The 20,990-nt window shown below is 45.0% G+C and overlaps 2 protein-coding genes across 2 annotated transcripts in view; one reads left to right on the top strand and one right to left on the bottom strand.

Annotated features, from left to right (window-relative positions):
- LOC306699157 (DENN domain-containing protein 2A) overlaps window positions 1-13,550 on the bottom strand; it is a 32,664-nt gene extending 19,114 nt beyond the window's left edge. The window contains exon 1 of the mRNA XM_079163678.1: window positions 13,368-13,550. The gene's annotated coding sequence lies outside the window, so the exon portion shown is untranslated. The remainder of the gene's footprint in view (window positions 1-13,367) is intronic.
- Window positions 13,551-16,745: 3,195 nt separating this feature from the next.
- Window positions 16,746-20,945, top strand: adck2 (aarF domain containing kinase 2). The gene is made up of 8 exons (XM_079163350.1): window positions 16,746-17,926; window positions 18,012-18,158; window positions 18,266-18,394; window positions 18,623-18,718; window positions 18,845-19,123; window positions 19,364-19,492; window positions 19,810-19,863; window positions 20,168-20,945. Exons 1-8 carry the CDS (start codon window positions 17,054-17,056, stop codon window positions 20,306-20,308), a joined length of 1,848 nt encoding a protein of 615 aa, XP_079019476.1. The 5' UTR covers window positions 16,746-17,053; the 3' UTR covers window positions 20,309-20,945.
- Window positions 20,946-20,990: the final 45 nt, after the last annotated feature.

The following is a 20,990-nucleotide window of genomic DNA, read 5'->3' on the forward strand; positions in this document are numbered from 1 at the left end:
AACCTGCATTATCTAACCGTGACACTTCTCTCCATTGCCCGCTGACTATGTCGAGAATGTGACCCTTGTTCACCTGAATTCCACAAATCGTTGTTCCAACTGGCAGTCAGAAAGAGAGCCACAATTTCGGTGGATTACGTAAAAAAGAAGAAAATTGCAGCCAAATAGCTGAACTCTTCCCTGAGTTAACAACATAATTGGCCCTCTGGGTCCAGTGTTTTGGAATTACACTGGGATTTTCCTTTTCTCTCTTCCAGAATGAAAGAACAAATGGACACCAAACAAAACGTTGCGGTCTCGTCTGGTAAGAAGTAGACTAAAAGTACAATGTGTCGTTTTTTTTTTGCTTCTAGTTGTGCTCGCGGCTCAACTTACAGCCCTCCATTGCTTTGTCTTTAGCCCCCCCATCAGCCCGAGGCCTAGCCCCCCCAGAGAGAGGCGGAGGAGGAGAGTTTGCGTCAGCCATCCACCGGCCTGTAGGCCCAAATTATTTTCAGCTGTGAGCCGAGCAGAGGTCACATGTTTGAGGGGAAACATCAACCGATTTGTTTTCCCCTTCCTCCCCCCCCTCCTGATTCCTTTCTCCTTACTAAAAATCCAACACAGAAATGAAGAACAGAAATGCTGCGTGGAAAGGAGGGTGGGCAAGGGGGGCTGTAAAGAATGTATAGAGCCTCCTAGTTTTACAGTTTAATTTTACTCTAGGTTGAGGAGAGTGTTGGATATCACAGGGGGAGAGGAACGATGGGAGAGGGGGGTTGGGGAGACAGGGGTTGTCAAAACTAAAGAGGAAAGTGGATATTGCAAAGAATAATACAAGTATACTGTTGCCCTGTGAAAACAGTGTCGGCTTTTAGGCTGTCCCATTTCACTGTTTGGAGCCCCAGGGCCTAAACAGAAAGTGCTGTTCAGTGGAGACTCTAGTGCCTTAAAAGGTCATTTGGTATTTTCACACAATTCTGTCTGAATTCAAACTTGACTCGCACATGCAAGACAGTGCTCACACCGCACCCCCCCTGAACCTGAGAAGAAGTAGTGTGTTCGCGTCTCGTAAAAGCAGTACATTTTGACAGCATTGCCAGTTTTACAGCGTTCGGTTACTGAGGAAACTCTTTTCGGGAGCAGCGAAGGCTTTTGTCTCCTACAGCTATTGGCAACTATTGTTAACCCTGACCCTCAGAGCAAGATGGCCACCATAACAATGCAGAGGCTGAGGGAAGCCATCTGCTGAGGCCAATAAAAACATCACGGGAAACTGCCCCTTCAGCCTCAGCCCTGTGAGGTGTGACAGGCCGTGGACACTGTGGTAGAGGAAGTGGTGCTGTGCAGCAGCTGGGTGGAGAAGATAGCAGCGGAGAATGTGTTAGAATGGATATAAGACACAATATTTTTGATGTTTGATATTAAAAGAGACAATTTACATGAATGTTGAGTCCTTCAGTCCTTCCATAGTACCTTCTATACCCAGAATCACCTGCTGACTATAGTTGGTTATATCTTATTTTCCTAATGACCTTCAGATAAAAAACACATTACACCGATATATTCCATAAAGGATAGCCTCCGGTTCTGGCCTCAGATGAAAACGGATGGGTGCTCAGTGAAAAGCACACAATCTTAATTGCCTTGAAGCCTTTACTGGATAGAGATAGCAGCGGTCAGGGTCAGATGCAGGGCATCAGAGCCAAGCATCAGTTGCATAACAAACCCTGCGGGAGATTTCTCTCAGCGGATGGACACCGGGTATCTGGCCATAGACAGATTATTACAAACACACATACCACAGAGAGAGAGGGGGTTGTTTGTCGTTTGTTTAGGCTTAATGGCTGAATCACGGTGTTGTGTTGATGTAATAAATACAATCTCAGTTAGCGACAAGCTCCACCTATTCTAAAATGTAGAGTTAAGTGGAGGAAAGTAATCAAGGGGGGGTTATGGTTGTGAGCAAGTATGATACTAACGAGGGGCACGTTTTGTATTTTTCACCACATGTGGGGCAAACATTGCCAGGTTTGACCAGAGGGTAGCACTGGAGGGACCATGCAATACCTGCATCCAAAGGGCTGATCCTCCTCTATACAGCGGCTATTATGGGACATATCAGCTCTGCATTTTCATCAGACTGTTGTCAGAAGGCAATTATAATTATAACCGTTGCGAACGGCCATATGTGGAGGCGGGGTGAAAAACCTGCCGTCATAGAGCGGGGCGAGATGTAACAAAAATGTAAATATGGAGATAATGGTGCACATTTCTATCCAGCCTCTCGTGGTTTGTACCCTTTAAAAGTCACAGAGTTGTGTAAAGAGAGCTAGAGAGAGAGAGGTTCACACTCTGCTTACTTTCTCATCTCCACACACCTGGCCAACAGCTGTTTGAAGTCAGTGTGAATCCCAATCTGTTCAACCATCTGACAAACACTCCTGATGAAACATCTAGGCAGCTTTAGCAGCGTTAACAGTGCTTTGGCTCAGCTGTTGTTTGAGATAACTGGTAACTAGAGCGCTGATATGCTAATGTTAAGCATGTAACATATAAATGTGTACTAATAGAACTATAAGGAATTATATGAGCCTCAGAGGAATCCTGTCAGACTGAAGTACTGAACCAAAGAAGGCAAAAGATGAGGAGTCATCAAATTAACAACGCATCAGACCAAAGGGATGGACAGATGAACAAACAGCCCGATCGACTGACAACTACTCTGACAATTTCATTCTAAGGAGCTATTTGAGATGATTATGATTAGTGTCATGGTCAGATATACACATCTAGGGACCCTAGATGGCTAACAGACCAAGGGTCCCCCAAACACCAGGTCTCCACAGACCAGGCCCCTACATTGACTCCAAACTCCACATATCTGGCACCCCGTGTAAACGAAATACTATTTGACCGTAGCCAGGTCATAGAGCTGTAAATGAATCCCTGATTCATAAAGACTTTTGCACACTTGTACAGTTTGTTAGTCTGCACGCAGATTACTCAGCGGCACACACATGCAGGCCTTTATAGATGACACTTGGCCCGACTGGTTTTTGTTATACTGAACTCTATGTTGGATTCATAGAAGAAATAAAAGAATCAGCCTGGACTCATACAATGGCAATGTGATGACACACACACACACACCACATTTTCCACAATGAGTTCCTCAAGCTGTGTCAGTTATGAGTTAGCTTGAAACCGCTCTGTCATCAGGACTGGTGACATGTGAATCCTTTTGTCATAAACTATAAAAACAAACATCTCTCTCTAATACTCTTTCCAGTGCACTGTAAGTGTGGACAATATCAACTCAGGCAGTGATATTGTGAGTCAGTCTTTTTGGCCTGTATCTTTGTTGTTGAGAGTATTTTTCGGTGTTAACTTTTGGTGATAATCTGACAAGGTTTTGCTGTATGCAGGTGGTGCTGTCAGTGTTTGCTAGCTGGCCTTATCGGGCCTTTGAATTGCTGTCAGCGAGCTGTTGGCTGGCTGCTGCTGCTGCTGTAGTGCTCTGGAGGCCTGCCTGCTTGCCTCTCCCCAACAGCTGCTTCTCATAAAGATTTCATCCTCCCCTCTATGCCTCCGTCCCTCCATCCCTCTGTCCAGCCCTGCAGAAACAGCTAACACCATGACATCACCATCCCTTGCTTGTTCTTCCCTAAAGCTGCACTCTCTTTTTCTCTCTGTCATTTCGAAATACCTAAAAAGGGCAAAGTCGCTCGCAGCCCACGCTGCATTTCACACTTATCAGGACATGGAGTTACATGAAAAATACGGAGCGGAAACATAAATAGGCAGACCCTAAACCACTCGGCGTCTTATGAGTGAGGTTGGATGTAAAACTGGCACAAGGAGAGAACACGATAGCTCAAAATGGGAATTATATACAGCAATGAAGAAAAAAAAGATATTATTTATTTTCTGCATTTTCTTTCTGCATCCATGTTGAGTTAAGGACCCTGTCCCCTACTAGAAGTGGCTCACTATAGCATGTGCCAAAGCCTTGCCTGCAATCAATTTAACGCAGCACTGCACATTTAGCCGGCTCTCTCTGGAAACTGCAAACGGCAAACTTAGCTGCGTTTTTCCTCCCCATCTCTCACTCTTTTCCTTTCTCTCTTTCATTCCCACTCAGTCTTGGAGTTGCGGGGACAAAAGTATGATGCAGGACGACTGGTTTTTATCCTTATAGCATCTTTTTCTCTTTCATACTGAAATGTACCACGTCAGAGACTATTCATGTACAGCCAATTTGTTTTGGGAGCTGCCAGATCTGACGTGGAGTGTTTGGTTTGATACGGGGATTTCACAGTGCTGCCTTGACCTGGTAGGCTTTGGCACGGTTGTGCTTGATTCCAGAAGAAGTAGCAAAAGGAAGGGTTGATGGTAAAGGAAGGGATGTATGGAGAGGAGGAGGAGGAGGAGGGAAGGACAGAGTCAGGCAAATAAACAATGGAATTTTATCTGGGCTCTGCAGTCTCCCTCTCTCTTTTTCCCTCTCTGTTTCTGTCTCTGTGTGCTGTTCAGGGCCCCTGCTGCTTTCCCAAGCTGATTTCATAGCAAGTCCTTGGACATGAGCCAAACAGGCCAATTCTATGACTATGTGTGCCTGTGTCTGTGTGTGTGTGTGTGTATCTGCCCATGCACACGATTGACAGCCAGAAAGTGTGTTACAAGCCTGGAAGCTCATTGAATTCTTTCTACAAGGCATTTTCACACGCATTACTTTTCCATCCTCATCTTTCCGTTCCGCTCTGTATGATGTTCAGTGGTAAAGGCGCCTATCATCTGGCATTTAGGGGCAACAGACAAGTGCGCACACACACATAGAGTGCATGCACAAGCCATCTTGCTGCCCAGTGTCCTGTTCAAACCTATAGTCCTCCTGGCCTGCTGTGCTGTATCCTCTTGCTCTCCACTTCTCCCCCTGCTCCCTCCATTGTTAGGAGAGGATGGCCGTGAGACAGCATTGAAACTGGGGTAGCCACAGAACCAGACAGGAACTGATGGGGGATACCACAAACAATTAATTTCTCCCTGCATGTAGTGTTGCTTATCAGTCCACTCCAAATATAACACAACAGTGTCCATTGTTGGATTTCTAACACCACACATATAGCATTTCTTGTTATTGTGGTTGCCGTTTATGACTGAGACTCTTACGGCCTGGGTGTCTACAGTCTATCCCACTGGGAGCTGGAAGAATGGGCCAAAATATTACCTCAGAAAACGTATAAACAAACCCTAATTATAATTGGGACCATAGAGGAAGCCACTATGGATGTAATTATGGTGCACATGCACAACCATGGGACAGAATGCTACACCATTTAAGCGGCACATGCATGAAATGAATGAATGTTATTTTCTTGTTTGTGCCCACAAACTGACAGGAAGTGCGATGTGATTTGCAGGAAGTGGTAGTAAGACTGACCTCCTGTGTCTTCTGAAATGAAGTCATCAAGCTTTTGCAGAGGAAGGTTTTTTTTGGCTTCGGAATTCACCCCATACAGTAAGAACTTTAGTTCGCAGTTGACAAATGGGACAGCTCTGACTACCACAAGGTCAAAATGGCAGCAAACGGAAGGAAACCTCCAGACAAACTCAGCAAAATCCTCCTAAAAGTCCTTCTCACTCTCTCCACCTGTCAGACTTTACAAATGATCATCCTGTAACAGTTTAACCACAGGACTTTAATGGGGAAGGTCTCCCTTTCCCTTTGGAGTTTGTGGCTTCCATTCCACATTCCACTGACTGCAAATGGTGCAGCTTGCAGGCTAATGATGCACTCAAGTCTTCAAAGTGATACGCCCTTGTAGAAATAATTACACTGTTGGCCTGACAAAAGGTGAAAATGAAGTGGGTAATTGAAAAAGATTATGTGGAAGCTTTTAAGCACAGAGGAGTTTTTTAAACCTGGACTGACCTGGTGCGAATAAGATTGAATTCTTCCACTTCCACAATGGCTTTTACCTAGCGCCAACACATACAGAGAGGCCTCAACTAGCTCAATGAAGAGAAGAGAAGCCTCTCTACCAGAAAGAAAGACAAGATCATCACAATGAGAAGAGAAAAGTGGAGGAGGATGAATCCGTCTTGGAGGCAGAGCAAACAAATCTCTCTCTATCCCCCCATCTGGGAGCGGGTGTCGTGTTACGTCTCTTTGCAGGGTCGGAGCATCTGTCCTTCGACTCCCTCCCACAGACATGTCAGCCCCTCCTCCCCACAGACAGAGAGCTCCCATCAGCAGAGCTCCTGACTCATCCCCAGTCTGCTCCCAATTACCCTGCTGGCTTCGAAGACCAGTGCCCATGCCAGCACATCCCAGCGCCTGCTTTTAAACAGCTCTCTCTTTGGCCTACACAACCCCATCCCACACTGCCTCTGTCAGATCCAGAAATGTGGTACAGTTGCAGTTGAAACACTACTGTGGCTTCAGCCAACGTCGAAAGATTCTGTGACGATAAAGGCCTCAGTACGTTTCAACCGAAAGTGCTTGTTGGATTGTTTCACAGCATCTGAAATCACAATGCTGGAATTGGAGCGGCAATTTCAATGACTTTCTGAAACAGACAATCCGACTTTACGCAATAACTGGACTAAGCCAGATTTTAAGTTCTCTTTTTCCATTCTTCACACAAGTATGTCTGACACTTTCACTTGTAAAATCGAGTTGTCGGTCCCTTGATCCATCCACCAACTCATATATCTCTACTTCTATTGGATGGATAGCTATGGACATTTCTACCGACATCCAACCCCAGATGATAATAAACTCACTATTCTATACTTTGGCGACTTTTCCTCAAGCGCCGCTAGCAGGTCAAACTTTTCACTTATTCAGTGGAGTATCTCAACATCTACTTGATGGATTGGCACCAGAGTTTGTACAGATATTTATAGTTCCCAGATGATGTAGTCTAATGACTTTGGTGATCCCTGACTTCTCCTGTAGTGCCAACTGTTGGATGGATTGCCATGAAAATAGGCACTTCAGTGCTAATTGTTAGCATGCTTACCGGTAAATTAAGATGGTGAGCCACTACCTGTTAAAGATCAAGTTGGCATTGTGAGCATGATAGCTTGCGGTCCTTGGCATTTACCTTGAAGCACTGTCCGGTCACAGAGTGTGGTTAAAGGTTAACTTTCCATCTACTCGTGTTAAACAAAAAAGTTGTTAGAATTCTGAAAAGTCTGCTGTCCCCTTTAATTTCCTATGTATTCAGCTCACTTCATTCCAGAGACAAATTATTGCACACACACACACACCATGGGCTCATCTGGCAGTAAGAAACCTGGGTGTAGGTGCACCTGCGGTTGGAGCACTGTGGTTGCAGCCAGCATAAATCATCACTGACAGTGTAAGTAAGGTCATTGAAAGGAAAGCTCGCCATGCAAAAGAGCTCCTGGCAATGAGCCTCGCTGTTTGGCCGGCAGCGATACATTTCAATGGACGACGAGGTAATTCATAAACAGCCACAGGTGATGCACACATACACAGCGTCTGTCTTCTGCAACCAAAGCTGTGTTCTGTTCCTTTAAACACAGGACACAGACATGGCATGTCTTACACCTCAGACAATGCCTGTCTCTGCTGTTAACAACTCCCAGAGGGGCCTGGATTTTACACGTAAGGAAGTGTCATTGAATACACCATCATTCACGGGGGAAATAGACTCCCAACAGCGATATTTACAGCATCTGATATTACATTGTGCTGACACACAATGTGGGATTTGTGAGCCTAATGGTAAAACCTTTCCTCTCTCTCAAACAGGCTCAGCCGGAGTAAATGTGCAGCAGTGAGTGGACCTACAGATCCTTTCAACAATAACCTGGCTTCTTCAGCACACCAACGTTATTCTCTGGGCCCCAGATCAAATTTCTCCTCCAAGCCACAGTCTCTGAGCTGCGCTCCAAAGCCAAAATCCTCTCTTCTCCTTCCTGTCTCCCCCCCCTCCCCTTTACATTTTAAGGGTTCCGCTTGAGAATTCCCACCAGAGCTCCCCCGTCCCATCCCTGCTCCCCTGCATGTCTGCACAGAAACAGATTTTTATAATTCGCCCGCCGGTCCCCGGGGGAGCCGAGCGAGGCGAGAGCTTGGGAAAGTGCTCTTCCGGAGAGCAAACTCCAGAGTCAGAGTCGGAGTCGACGTCTTTTGACCTCCACACACCCCGTGACCGAGAACTGTGAGCCTGAGCCAAGACCGCCAGTGGACAAAAAAAACTGAGTGAAATGGAGAGGGGTGTTTAGCACTGCTGAAGCGAGCCAAACTAAACTGATCTAAAAGGTGTGAGTTTCCATCGTAATCTACTCAGGACAACTTGTACTCAACATATGGCAAATACACTTTGTAGTTGTAATTTTAGGCAGTTAGCAAAGACTAAATCAGAGCAACTGCAACATGCTGAGCAATATCACATGGAAAAAAAATTATTAATGCAAAACTTGATGATTTTGAAATGTAACTGAGCCTATATATATCCAAAGAAGACGATGTATAAAGAATAAGGACTGACGTGGATTGAAACCAGGCTCAGCAAATACAACGTGACACTCTACAGCAGCATAAGAATGTTGAGATTATTGTGACCATCATTACCCTGGAGACAGACAAAGAGAAAACTACTACTTTCCCAGCTCTAGAGCTTAACAAGACAGTGTTTAGATATGATTTGGTATGATCAAAGCTTCTTTGTGTCTGCAGAGTGTCTGGAGTATCTACTCATTAAGTTGTTACACTTGGGTGAACCTCCAGACATTGTTTTAATTCTCATCATAGAGTGGATCCCTAAATTGACAGGTAAACAAAATGTTTCACATTCTCAGTCATGGCTGCGAGAGAAAGAGAAGAGGAGAAGATGAGAGCAGTAGACTGATGATTTGAAGGATATTGCTCTTACAGTTTTTCCATCTTGAATATCACACGCACACATGCTGCACATAGCCAAACTCACAAAGCATGCGGTAACCTTTTCCCATTTTGCTCGGGAATGCTCATTATAACATGGCAACCGGAGCCTAAATCAACGAGCCGTACAGCCACATTAGAGTTACACTTTGAACCCAGATGGACGCATTCCTTTCCAGACGGCAGCCTCCGCCACATGCAAGTTCTTTTTTTTTTTCCAAACTGGGGATGTCAAACAAATGCTAAATGCATGTTCACGTGCAAGTACTGTGTGTGTTTGTATCCATGTGTCTGTGCCCGTTTTCCTGCATGTGTTTGTGCATGTGTTCTGGGGTGTGTGTGTATGTGTGTTGGGGTTTGTGCCACCGCCACACGCTTCCAGTGGGCAAGACCTGCAAAGCCAAACCAGGCTTGAAGCACCAGGCTTTAAGATGGTCTTCATCAGCAGTTGGTTTGCTGTGATGATTCTCTCAGCCCACATCTAACACGCTGCCATCAAACTGTAGCTCTGCCTCTGTCTTCACCAATGTCTGCAGACTGAACTCAGCGATCCCCATTCTGTACTGTTGTCTGTGTAAACAACGCAGTGAGGCAGGGTTTCAGCCCGCCATGTCCTGCTAAACGCCCCAATTAGAGTCGCAGCAACCATTTTTTCTCAAGCGCGCAGGGTCCGATTTCTTATTATTAATACAACTCAGACGCTGAGCAGAGCGAAACATGCCAGACAGATGAAACAGCTTGCAAGCGACAGGCTTTTGAGAGAAAGTGAGCGCATGTGTGTGCTTGTCAGGGACATGGATGCATCTAATGAAAAAGCCATGGCCAGGTGCCAACATGCCTCCAGTGTGATGGTATGCATTATCCATGCATGTATTTAAGGATAACTATAATACCGGTACTGGTGTCTAAGCTGGTGTGCATTATCCATGCATCTCTGTATGTGTGAGGGGGGGTTTGATCATGACTAAACCCCATGGCCATCAACCAACATCACAGACAATGCGCCCCCCCCCACCCTCCATATCTTTGAAAAAGAGGAATTCTTTCACCATCACCACAGGACACATTCTTTCGGAGCGCGTCACCGTGGTGACAACAGCAGCTTGGGGACGGCAGGAGATTGGCCCGGTGGGGTCTTTAAGTTGTGGGCCGCCCCCGCAGAGTGCCTGTCAAAAGCCAGTTCCTGTAAGAGGAGGGGTATACAGGCTGTAACCTCCTAAAAAAGGTCTGCTGTCACTTTTCTGAGCCGAAAAGAATAGAGGAGACAGATGTCAGCTAACACACACACACACACACACACACAGACACAATCACACATAGACACAAACACGCCATGCAACCCAGGAGGAAAATGTAATCAACTGAAGTTGAACCGTGAAAAATCACCAAGGTTATCAAGTTTTCACATGACAACAGAAATATACAGACTTCTGTGTGCCTGCACGTAAAACAGGCTTCTAACAGTTAACTCTCTTGTAAATTGAGGCCACAGCGTCAACGTGAAGCTAAACACCGTTTTCCTGGATGAATTTGCACTCCGGTGACTCATACCGATCATCAAGACGGATTTCTCCACTGCAGCATGATTCCAAGAAAGAAATAACAAGCTGATTCAGTTGTGAGAGATGACAGACTTAGTCACGGTGCTAAACATCTGGTGTGTGAGTTTTCAATCAAAACGTGCATACTAATACAAAAAAAATCTGCGAACCTCTACTTAATAGATTTAAGGCCTCGTGTGTTGCATGTGTTGATATGTCGGGGGGGGGGGGGGGTGATTGTGCTCGGAATCATGAGTCACGGAGACTGAAAAGACGTGTCAAGAAATTGGTGTGAGAGAAGGAAAAAAGAGGGGAAGAAGCAGAGTAAACTGTGCAAACAGAAGAAATGCCCTGAGAACGAATGAGTGCGTGTCTGAGGGCAAAATGAATCACTCAAGGAGGACGATTGAACATCGTCTTACACAGCGGTCATGTAGACGGTTAGCCTCTTGCCCCTGACTCAGAGTGTAAACAACTGGCCCAATCTGACAGACCACTATGTGATAGTAACGTTGGTACTACACACACACACACACACACACACACACACAAACCAGAGCCCCTTTGCAAGATTGCAGCCCACTTATTACCTTGCCGACTAGCAGACAGACAGTCCCTCTGTCTTTATCTCCAGCTCCATAAACCTCCTCACAGCGCCGGAGAGTCAGCCAGTCTCAATTCAATAAACTCTCAACTTAAGTAAATACAACGCCGGGACAGACAGACACGGGAGAGCAGAGGGATGTTGATGTGTGGTTCGTAAAAACTGATGCTGACCTGCTGAAGCTGTTCACTTATGCCAATATGAAAATAACACTGAGTTGAAGAGGCAGTGCAGAAAGAGCACCTCGGCTGCTATTACGATGAAACACATCAAATCTAAAGTTCCACTGCTGCCCGTCCCATGGATCTTGTTCTTGGGTTTAATCATTGCCCAGCAGGCTGAACTAAAAGGCCAGAGGAAGCTGCTGAGATGGATTATGTTGGCTGGTTGATAACCATCTCTTATGGGTCATTGCCTATAGGACACAGAAGACATTCCTGTTGCATTGTGGTTTGACATGCAGCAGAGAATCCCTTATCTCCAATGAAGCGATATGGTCGCAACACATGAATGTGTAAAAAGCTTAAAAGGTGCCCTGTGGACACTGAAGGGTGATATATTTTGATGAAGATGTTTCTATATTGCTTGTATCACAAGTTCTACCAGCAAGTGCAGAAAGAACATATTGCATATGCATGGCACGAGCAAAGGCGTGAGACATTACAGGTTGTATTCTTGCAGAGGGCAGTAATAAGGTGGACGCCTCAGCTGGAAAACAAGTGAATAGTACAGCCAGGAATGTATATGAACTTGCCCAAGCCGAATAAAAAAAAAACTGCCATGTCAATTAAAGGAAAGGGTCAAGAAAAGTGCTGTAAAACCAACCCTGTCCTGCAGTTCCACATATCTTCAGTTGGGGGCAGTAAAATAAGAATTAGAGAAGAAGTTTGTCTTGCAAGTTTCACAATATTTCCAAACATTGGAAAAACAAAAACTCTGGCAATGTTTTATGAGGTAGGAAATGCATTCAAGATGTTTGGTAAGCTTTAAGGTGACAAATATCAACAAAATCGTGTTATTCACAATGAAAACTCCACTTGGTACAATTACCAAAAGAACTTTTTGTCAGTAAAGGATATGAATCATCTTTTTATTTCTCCTGGAACATATCAACCTCTTACAGGCTACATTCAAACAGTGATACTATAATGCTTTCTTTGTTAATAAGTGGTCTGTGCTGTTTTTATTGGGTTTTTTTTTTTTACAGCCGTTTCCTCTCATCACTTGACAGTCAAACTGTGGGGTCAATATTGTGATATCTGTTTCATTCATTCATCTGTTTACACAGATTTTGCAGGTCGTGCTGTTTTCAAGGCCACAATGAGGAAGGTGGTAAAATAAGATAATGTTAAAACTGCCATCAATCCACTGAAACACTATCTTATGTCTTAGACACCCATCAAACTATTGACATTATTTATGCAAGTGTTCACTGGCATCCTATTCGTCCGTTCAAAAGCCTGGGTTGCGAGCATGAGAACAGGTCCAATGTAAACTTCATGGCAGATTGATCGTGAATCCACAAACAACTTGTTGTCCCTAAAAGCTGACTTTTTGGAGCCACCTGAACTCCTCTGCCCGCCCTGGGGAGGTCTCCACCCGCCTGCTCGCCTGCTTCCGCACAACAATACAGCCGCTGGGACTCTGCATGAAGAGGTGCCTTTGTTCACAGTGAAGAATGCTCATCTCACTTATCCTCCCCTCTGATCTCCCTCTCTCCCCCTTAACAAGCCGGTTTTGGAGCATGTTGGTCGAAGTGACCGTCCTCCAAACGGTCACCAAACTATCTTTCTACACTTTGTTTTCATTTAATAGGAAAGATGAGAGCTGACAGCCATTGAGAGTGTGTGTGTGTGTGTGTGCTCATGTGAGCTCAGATACTTCATGAGGTAGATGAGTCTCTTGTGGGCAGCAGTAATGGACTTGGTGCAGACAGTTTGAGACTGGCTACTTGAGGCACACTTTAACTGGAGCCAGAGCCGTCCAGAGTGAAATACGGCTCAAGTAAACACAGACAAACCCACATTCTAACATCCTCCATATTGCTTTCAACAAGCGTATAGGCGTACGTTCTGTACATGGACACACACACACACACACATGCATCCTGACACATTCAAGGTCACACATGCACATTTAGACTGCAGAAAATATGAGAGAACGATAAGTTGATGCTCATGCATGGAGATGGATCCTCCAGCAATAAAAATGATTTTCCGACTAAGTATATCAAGCATATCAACTCAATCTCTATAGCAAGGAATCACATGTTTTGCTACAACTCTACTGACACACATGGACGCTCTTTCACTCTTCACATTACCTTTCTGATGTGGGTGAGCGCTGATGAAGTGCTCTTAGAGTAGTTTCTCATTTTGCGTAACCTGACCCCGCAGAAGACAGCATCCACTTGCATGGTTCCTTTCCTTCCAAGTATAGTTTGGCTTTTCTTTTTCTCCCCCTCTCTCTCTCTCTCTCTCTCTCTCTCTCTCTTCCCCGGTTTGTACACCCCTACCCCTGCCACCGACCTCTCTCCCTTTGCATAGCCCCTGCCTGTACCTCACACACACACACACACACACACACACACACACACACAGACAGAGGACACAGAGAGCAGATCCAAACACACAAGACGTTTGAAAAGAGGCACAACGTCAGAGAGAGATCCCTCCTCCCGTCCAGCCTCTGCGCTACAAATGTTTACAGCTCTTTTCTCCACTCGCGGCTCTGAAACACTCACTCATTCGGACTCCTGTCTCTCAATGACGCCGGCCCTTCTCTTTCTCTTTCTCTCTCTCTCTCTCCCCTTCTCAAACTTTTCCCACCCCCCCTCCCTTCCTCCCTCCTTCTCTCTCTCTCTCTCTCTCTCTCTCTCTCTCCTCCCTCTTCATTTTCCATCATCACCCCCCTCTACATCCCCTCCCACCCACCTAAACCCCCCACCGCTGAACTAATCTGCAGCTGGCCGGCCGATTGGAGCCCTAGTTGCCAGGGAAACAGAGTGTCCTGCTAAAAAAAAAAGAAAAAGAAAAATGGAGGAATGGAGCAGGAAGGGGCAAAGCTGAACACAAATGAATACATAAATAACAGCCTCCTCTGGGAGCAAATTAAGGAAGCCCAAGGGCCACTTTTCCTCTCTCAGTGAGGGGACGACATGTTCATCTATTTTATCTCTTTACACGTGACAGTCAACAACAACGACAACAACTAGCCTACAAGTAGTGTAGGAGCGTATGTGCTGAATGCTGTGTGTGGTGAGGCTGAATGTTCTCACACAGAAAGTGGTTTGGCTTGATTACGGCTGACCTCTGCTCAGCCACAGAACACAAACTGTGGAGTTCAGCTCAGGCCCCGGGCTGAAGAGTGACTCCATGCTCCTGCAGAAAGAGCGGAGAAGAAAAGTGAGTGAGAGAGAGAGAGAGCAGCAAATAAAAGGCTGGACATGCATACAGATGACCAGCGTGATTAATGATTAACCTGTTCAGCACCACAGGCCCTCTTTGCCAAGTCCATTATTACAAAAAGGGATGTTTTACGGACAGTTATCAAAGCCAACCATCTATATGTTGAAAATGTATTATTGTCATTCATAGAGATATGTGTATTTAATGACAAACAAGACACTTTGAAATTCCCCTTTAATAAGCTTGCAGCGGTAAAGTGACGTCTTTAATGTTGTGCGATTGAGTGAAGTTGGGGCAAAGAGACACTTAATGGAGATTAGAGATGGAATTATTAGTCCCCCCTAATCGAATAGTTGATCAACCGAAAATTAATCAGCACATATTTTAATAATTATTTAATCTTTAAGGTAATTTTTCAAGCAAAAATACTAAACATCCCAGTAATTACTTATTATATCTGTCATATAAATAAAGTGGAATGAGAAGTTAAAACAAATCCCTCTGGACTGAAGTGGAGTATAGCATCAATTAGATATACTACTAAAATGGACCTCAAAGCTGCACTTAAGTACGGTACTTGTGTCACACAATATTGGGTGTCAGGGTTGAACCTGTAATTTAATTTTACTTTTATACAAATGCATTTCTAGGGGCCTTAGTCTTCCTAAAGTGTCTAACAGCATCACCTCTGCAACTATCCTGCCGACCTCTGAGCCCAAACGCTGACCTCGCCTTTGAAATGCAAGTGAGATCTAAAAGAGCCTGGCTTGTCCATCAATAGCTGTGGGGGGGAACAGGGTGGGGGCTGGTAACATCTGTTTGGCGTTTATCCCACCTTATTGTGTTGCCGAGTCCTCTATCAGGCCTACAGATGGGATCCTGGGAGCGCACCGAGCCCAGTGTCCAGAGGACTCACACCGTGACTGGGAACATGGCTGGCGCGAGTTCTCAGTCCTTGATGGTGCAGAGGAGGCTGATTGCAAGACCTCGGGTTTAAGCAGAGGAAATGACAATGAAATCAAACCCAGGGTGCGTTTTTGTTTTTTTGTTCCCTGCCTCCTCCTTTCCTTTACGACCCAGAAACAAATGTTGCTGTAATTAAAGCAGCTCTTAAGTAATCTTTCAGGAACTTTGTTCAGGAAAAAGACAGCATATCCTATCAGGAAGTACTTGTTAATGCCACTTCCATTAAGGCCCGTAGGCTGTAACTCTGCTCCGCACAATGACGTTCCAAACAGCCAGCTAGAAAATGTTGTCGTTGCATTAATCTCTTCTAACTTAAAAAGGTCCTGCAATTTTAAAGCCAACATAACGCCAATTGATTAATCAAGAACATCATTGTCAAAAATAATTATAATTTAATAAAAATAATGTAATAATAATACTAGAATGAATATTTAAAACAACTACTTTATTAACTTAATAAAGTGTGTTACGTCCTTTTCTTTCTCCTGTAAAGCACTTCACTTCTGTATGAAAAGTGCTATAAAGTGTGTGTTGCTTTCTTAGTTGGTCCATGGCCCATTTTAACTGTAATGAACAATGTTTTTGTTTGTCTTTTACAACTAAAATACATTTTCCAGCAGGATAAGCTTTTTCTGACATTAATGAAGGTTGTATTCCATTTAGATGAGCCAGGTCCATTACAGCCACATGCTGGCTCACTGGAAAGGCTTCCTGGGACACTTAGTGGAACAGAGCCTTTGTTAATGTTGGCTGCTCCACCTGTGCTCCTCCTGCTATAAGTCAAAATGTCTTTCTAACAAAATGTCTCAATCATTATGCTCAAGTGTGCATTCTCCTTTCATCCCTTCATTGCCTCTCTTTCCTCTGGTAGGAAAAAGGCACTCAGAATAATATGTGATTTGTCTCCATCTGTAGGACACGTGGCGTCTCTGTAGTTATTTGAAGGAGAAGAAAAAAAACATAACACTACTAGTATAGTTGCAGTGGTAGTTAACGTACCGTGAATACACACATGGCGTCAGTTGGTTGGTCTCACCCAAATCACTTAAAAAAACGGTCTCCATTTTTTATTTATATAGTTACAGCAACGCCTCAAAAACCATTAAAAAAAAGTAGGCTACATGCATTAGCTTTAAAAAGGTGCACACAAGACACGACTCCGTCTTGTTTAATAACAACGTTTTTCAGGTGAGCGTGCGCCTTTAAGACGAAGCCACGTGATCTCGGCGGCCCTACGTCATACCCGGACGTGAAGCGACTGCCATGATGTTTTTGTTTGAATGGATGTTATTTACCTGGTCATGTCTCACTCGTCGACAAGTAGGAAAAGAAGCAACCCAGTTATGTCCCGTTTACTGGAAAGAGCAGTAGCAATTTATTTTAATATTTAATTAGTAAGGTAATTAAGTAGTAGACAGTTGAGTACTGTTGTAGCTAGTTTTATGTAGCATTAATCCAGGTCGCCTCTTTCTCTTTTACGGTGGGATCTCTTCCGTAAACTCGTGAAATGTTGATGTGCGGACCGCAGATTATTCCGAATTTGGAGTAATTCTTTACTGATGATTTTGTTTCGTGAAAGAAGACAGCCACATGGACAAAGTCACCTTCTGGACTGAGCTAACAGCCATTTTACACGATGGCCACCTTTGGCGCAAGAGCAATCCTCCTCAGCCTGAGGTGCACCATCCGGAGAGCAGGCTCCTTTACCAGAACCGGGCTCGTGCACAGCTCCAGGGCATGTTTTATTACAAGAGGGCGGATCTTAACCCAGATACCCAAGGTCACGTTGCTATGTTGGGGTGCAGTTAATGCATCATCCTGTGCAGCCTCGTGCCAGGAAGCAACTCTTCCACGTCTAACCGCTGACAAAAAGTCTCTGGCCAAAGTCCAAGTGCACAAAGTGGTGTTTGTTCTCCGCCTTGGCCTCCGTGCATTGGTGCTGCTCCTCAAATTTGGCCCCCTGCTCCTCCTGTCCCCCTTGACCCTGGTGTCCACCCGCTGGGCGTCTCTCTGGCTGGAGGCTCTGCTGTGGGTGACTGAAACATCTGGGCCCACTTTCATCAAGCTGGGTCAGTGGGCCAGCACCAGGCGGGACATCTTCTCCCTGGAGTTCTGTGAGCGCTTCTCCAGGCTCCATGTGAAGGTGCGCCCGCACTCCTGGGCCCACACCAAGCAGTGTCTCCGGAGGGCCTTCGGGGAAGGCTGGAGGAAGGTTTTGAGGTTTGACAGCAAAGAGCCAGTGGGTTCGGGATGTGTGGCACAGGTGTACAAAGGCTGGGCGAAGGCGGACCAGGTGGAGGACCCGGCCTTCCAGTCTCTGGTGGAGGAGATGGAGAAGGAAGACCTGCTAGAAGCCTGGGAGATCCCTGGTCTGGGAGGAGTGGCCAGGTCCCTGTGGCGGCTCTGGAGGGGGGGTAAGGAGGAGGAGGAGGAGGACTTTGGGGAGAGAAGTCACCCAGAAGGGACGTGCAGTGCAGAGAAGGAGCATCTGATACCTGTGGCTATCAAGGTGAGTGTCACAAAAAAAGCCTCACTTGAGTATATTTTACATTTTGTCAGCGGATGTTCGTGAATTTGTTTCCGGTGTCTTCCAGGTGGTCCATCCAGGCATCAGGAAGCAGGTGGAAATCGACCTTCTGCTGATGAAAGCGGGGAGCTGGCTCCTGCAATGCCTCCCCGGACTCAAGTGGCTCAGTCTGTGTGAGATAGTAGACGAGTTTGAGAAGCTCATGATCAAACAGGTGGGAATATTCAGACCCCCAACATTTAGAATAACACAGAAGTTAAGCCGTTTGACGTTGTGCATTAATATATGTATAAATAACCTCGTAGAAAACTTTCATTTCAGATTGATCTCCGTTTTGAGGCCAAGAACATCGAGCGTTTCCATGAAAACTTCCGCAATGTGGATTATGTCAAGTTCCCAACCACTTTACGACCATTTGTCAGCAGGACCATTTTAGTGGAAACGTTTGAGGTGAGTACAGAAGGATTTAAAACACAGACTGAGCTCGAAATGTACAGTACAAGCAAGTCGCACACATCCGAAAATATAAACGCACACTTCTATAACCAATGAACTATTGTCGTCTTTAACAGACTCCACCTATGTGACACAATGGCTGTGATTTCCAGGCAATATAGGATCCTTCTGGTCGAATGAATGAGAGCAACATTCAGTTTGTATGCAACCTCTTTCCATCAGGAGAGTGAGCCCGTATCCAACTACCTGAGCGCCGAGGTTCCTCTGGAGGTGAAGCAGAAAATAGCCCGGATGGGAATGGAGACCATGCTGAAGATGGTGAGATACGTCACCTGCTGGATATCGGTTGCATCCGATTGATTGTTACCATTGCTGTTCATTTCATAACGTGTTAAAGTTTATATGTTATATGTATCCGTTGTTTTGTCTCCATCTGCATTCCAGGTGTTTGTGGACAACTTTGTCCATGGAGATCTCCACCCCGGGAACATTCTGGTCCACTCCTGTGGGCCTCTTCCCGGCTCCGCTGACGGTGCTGGTACGTCGGGAGACGCCCACGGTAAGACCACCCTCACTGACTTGTGGGACACGGTGGTGGTCAGCTTCAGGCCAGACGGGTGTCCTCTCCAGCTGGTGCTGTTGGACGCCGGCATCGTAACCCAGCTCAGCGACTACGATCTCGCCAACCTCAAGGCCGTCTTCACAGCTGTGGTGCTGCATCGGGTAAGTGATCCTGATAAGAGTCACCCGGCCGTTTACTTTCTCGACTCGTATCACTTTAAAGAAATACAGCAGAATATATTTTCAACACGTTTGACACATTTTGAAATTGTAATCTGTTCCACAGCAAATCCAATCAGCCTTTTAACTTATTATAAAAGCTTAATAAATAACGAAAAAGAAAGGAATGTAATCTATAGGTCAAAGAAAAACCTCCAGGATCTTTTGGTTTGCTGTCTTCAGGGTGAGCGAGTGGCAGAGTTGCTCCTGAATCACGCTCGGGCCAATGAATGCCACGACGTGCCGCAGTTTAAGAAGGAGATGGCCCAGCTGGTGGACAACGCCCTCAGCAACACCCTCTCTCTGGGAAAGGTACCAGTACTCAATTTGTGCTCTCTGATCTGCGTTTCTGATGCATGATGATGTCTACCAATGATGGCCATGATTATTATGTTACCATATTCAACATTAGGAAAGAAATTACATTTTTGCCGCCATTCTGCAAATTAAACTGATTTGACTCGGCGTAGTTCTCATTCTCTAAGCGGTTACTTTTGCTTTGCAAAGTCCCAGAAAACGTTCTGGTGACGTAACGTATACATACATACATAGTTAATAGATATTGGTTGGTGATGGCGGTCACAGTCACTGATTACTAGTAACGTTGTTGTTGTTTTTTGCATTTCTAGTTCCAAGTGGGTGAACTGCTCTCCAGAGTTTTTGGTCTACTCATCAAACACAAGGTAAAACATCAGGAGGTTACATACGTTATGTTGAACAAACACTCTCTCTTTAAGTGACACTACGACCGGAAACGACTCTGACTGACTCTCCCTCCTAATAAGGTTTTCTCAAGTAAAAGGTTTTGGCTTTTTCTTTTGCAGTTAACTTGTCAGTGTCAAGTTTTTCTTGCAGTCCTTTTGAGCTTCAGCTCGAAGAAATGTAGAATCACACAAATCGTATTAAAAGCCACAGAAGCCATCGTGACGTGATAACTCTGTTGCTGACCTATGAACCTTGATGTTGATTGTTTTGCTTTTTTTCTAGGTGAAGCTGGAGAGTAATTTTGCCTCCATTGTGTTCGCCATCATGGTGCTGGAGGGTCTCGGCAGGTCACTGGATCCGGACTTGGACATCCTGGCTTTGGTGAAACCCCTGCTGCTAAAGAACAGCGCTTCACTGCTCTGACACAAACGTACATATAACACACAGACGGAGCTCAAGCACAGTGAACCACACACACACACACACCTGTAAGTACACAGATACATACTGTATACATGTAGTGAATTGTTAGATAAGGCACATGTGTATACTGTATTTTCCTCATGCTATGATGATGGGTTGTGTTCAAGCATACAACATACTGTGTATCACAGCATCACTTTCTCATCACTACATTTTAGCAGTGACCTCATTAAGTTGTAGTTTTTTATTTATATATTATTTTGAAGTAGTAACATTTTACCCACAGGAAAATGAAAACCTTCCAGGCCTCTCTAGCGTAGGCTAATGAATCAGAGTGTGTGCTTTTACGTGAGGCATCACTTGTTTATTGAGTGCTAATGGACACATTAGCAGACACACAGATTGCATCAGAGGGCATTTGTAATGATCTAAAATATATAAGAATACTCCGAAGCATGTTTTATTTTTTTAATGAGCAACATTGATCTCAGGATGTCTTTTATCACCTCATCTTTTAGTGGACCTTAGATGATGTTGTCTAATAGGCCATGTTTGCGTTGGTGTGAATCATAATGTACAGTAACATTGACCAAGTGAAGCCTTTTGGCTAATTGTACTCACAACTGACCCGTGTATTTTAACCTTCCATTAAAATAGTGGAAACACATGGCGTATTTTTAAG

This window comes from Pholis gunnellus, assembly GCF_910591455.1.
Source record: "Pholis gunnellus genome assembly, chromosome: 7".
Classification (NCBI taxonomy): Eukaryota; Metazoa; Chordata; class Actinopteri; order Perciformes; family Pholidae; genus Pholis; species Pholis gunnellus.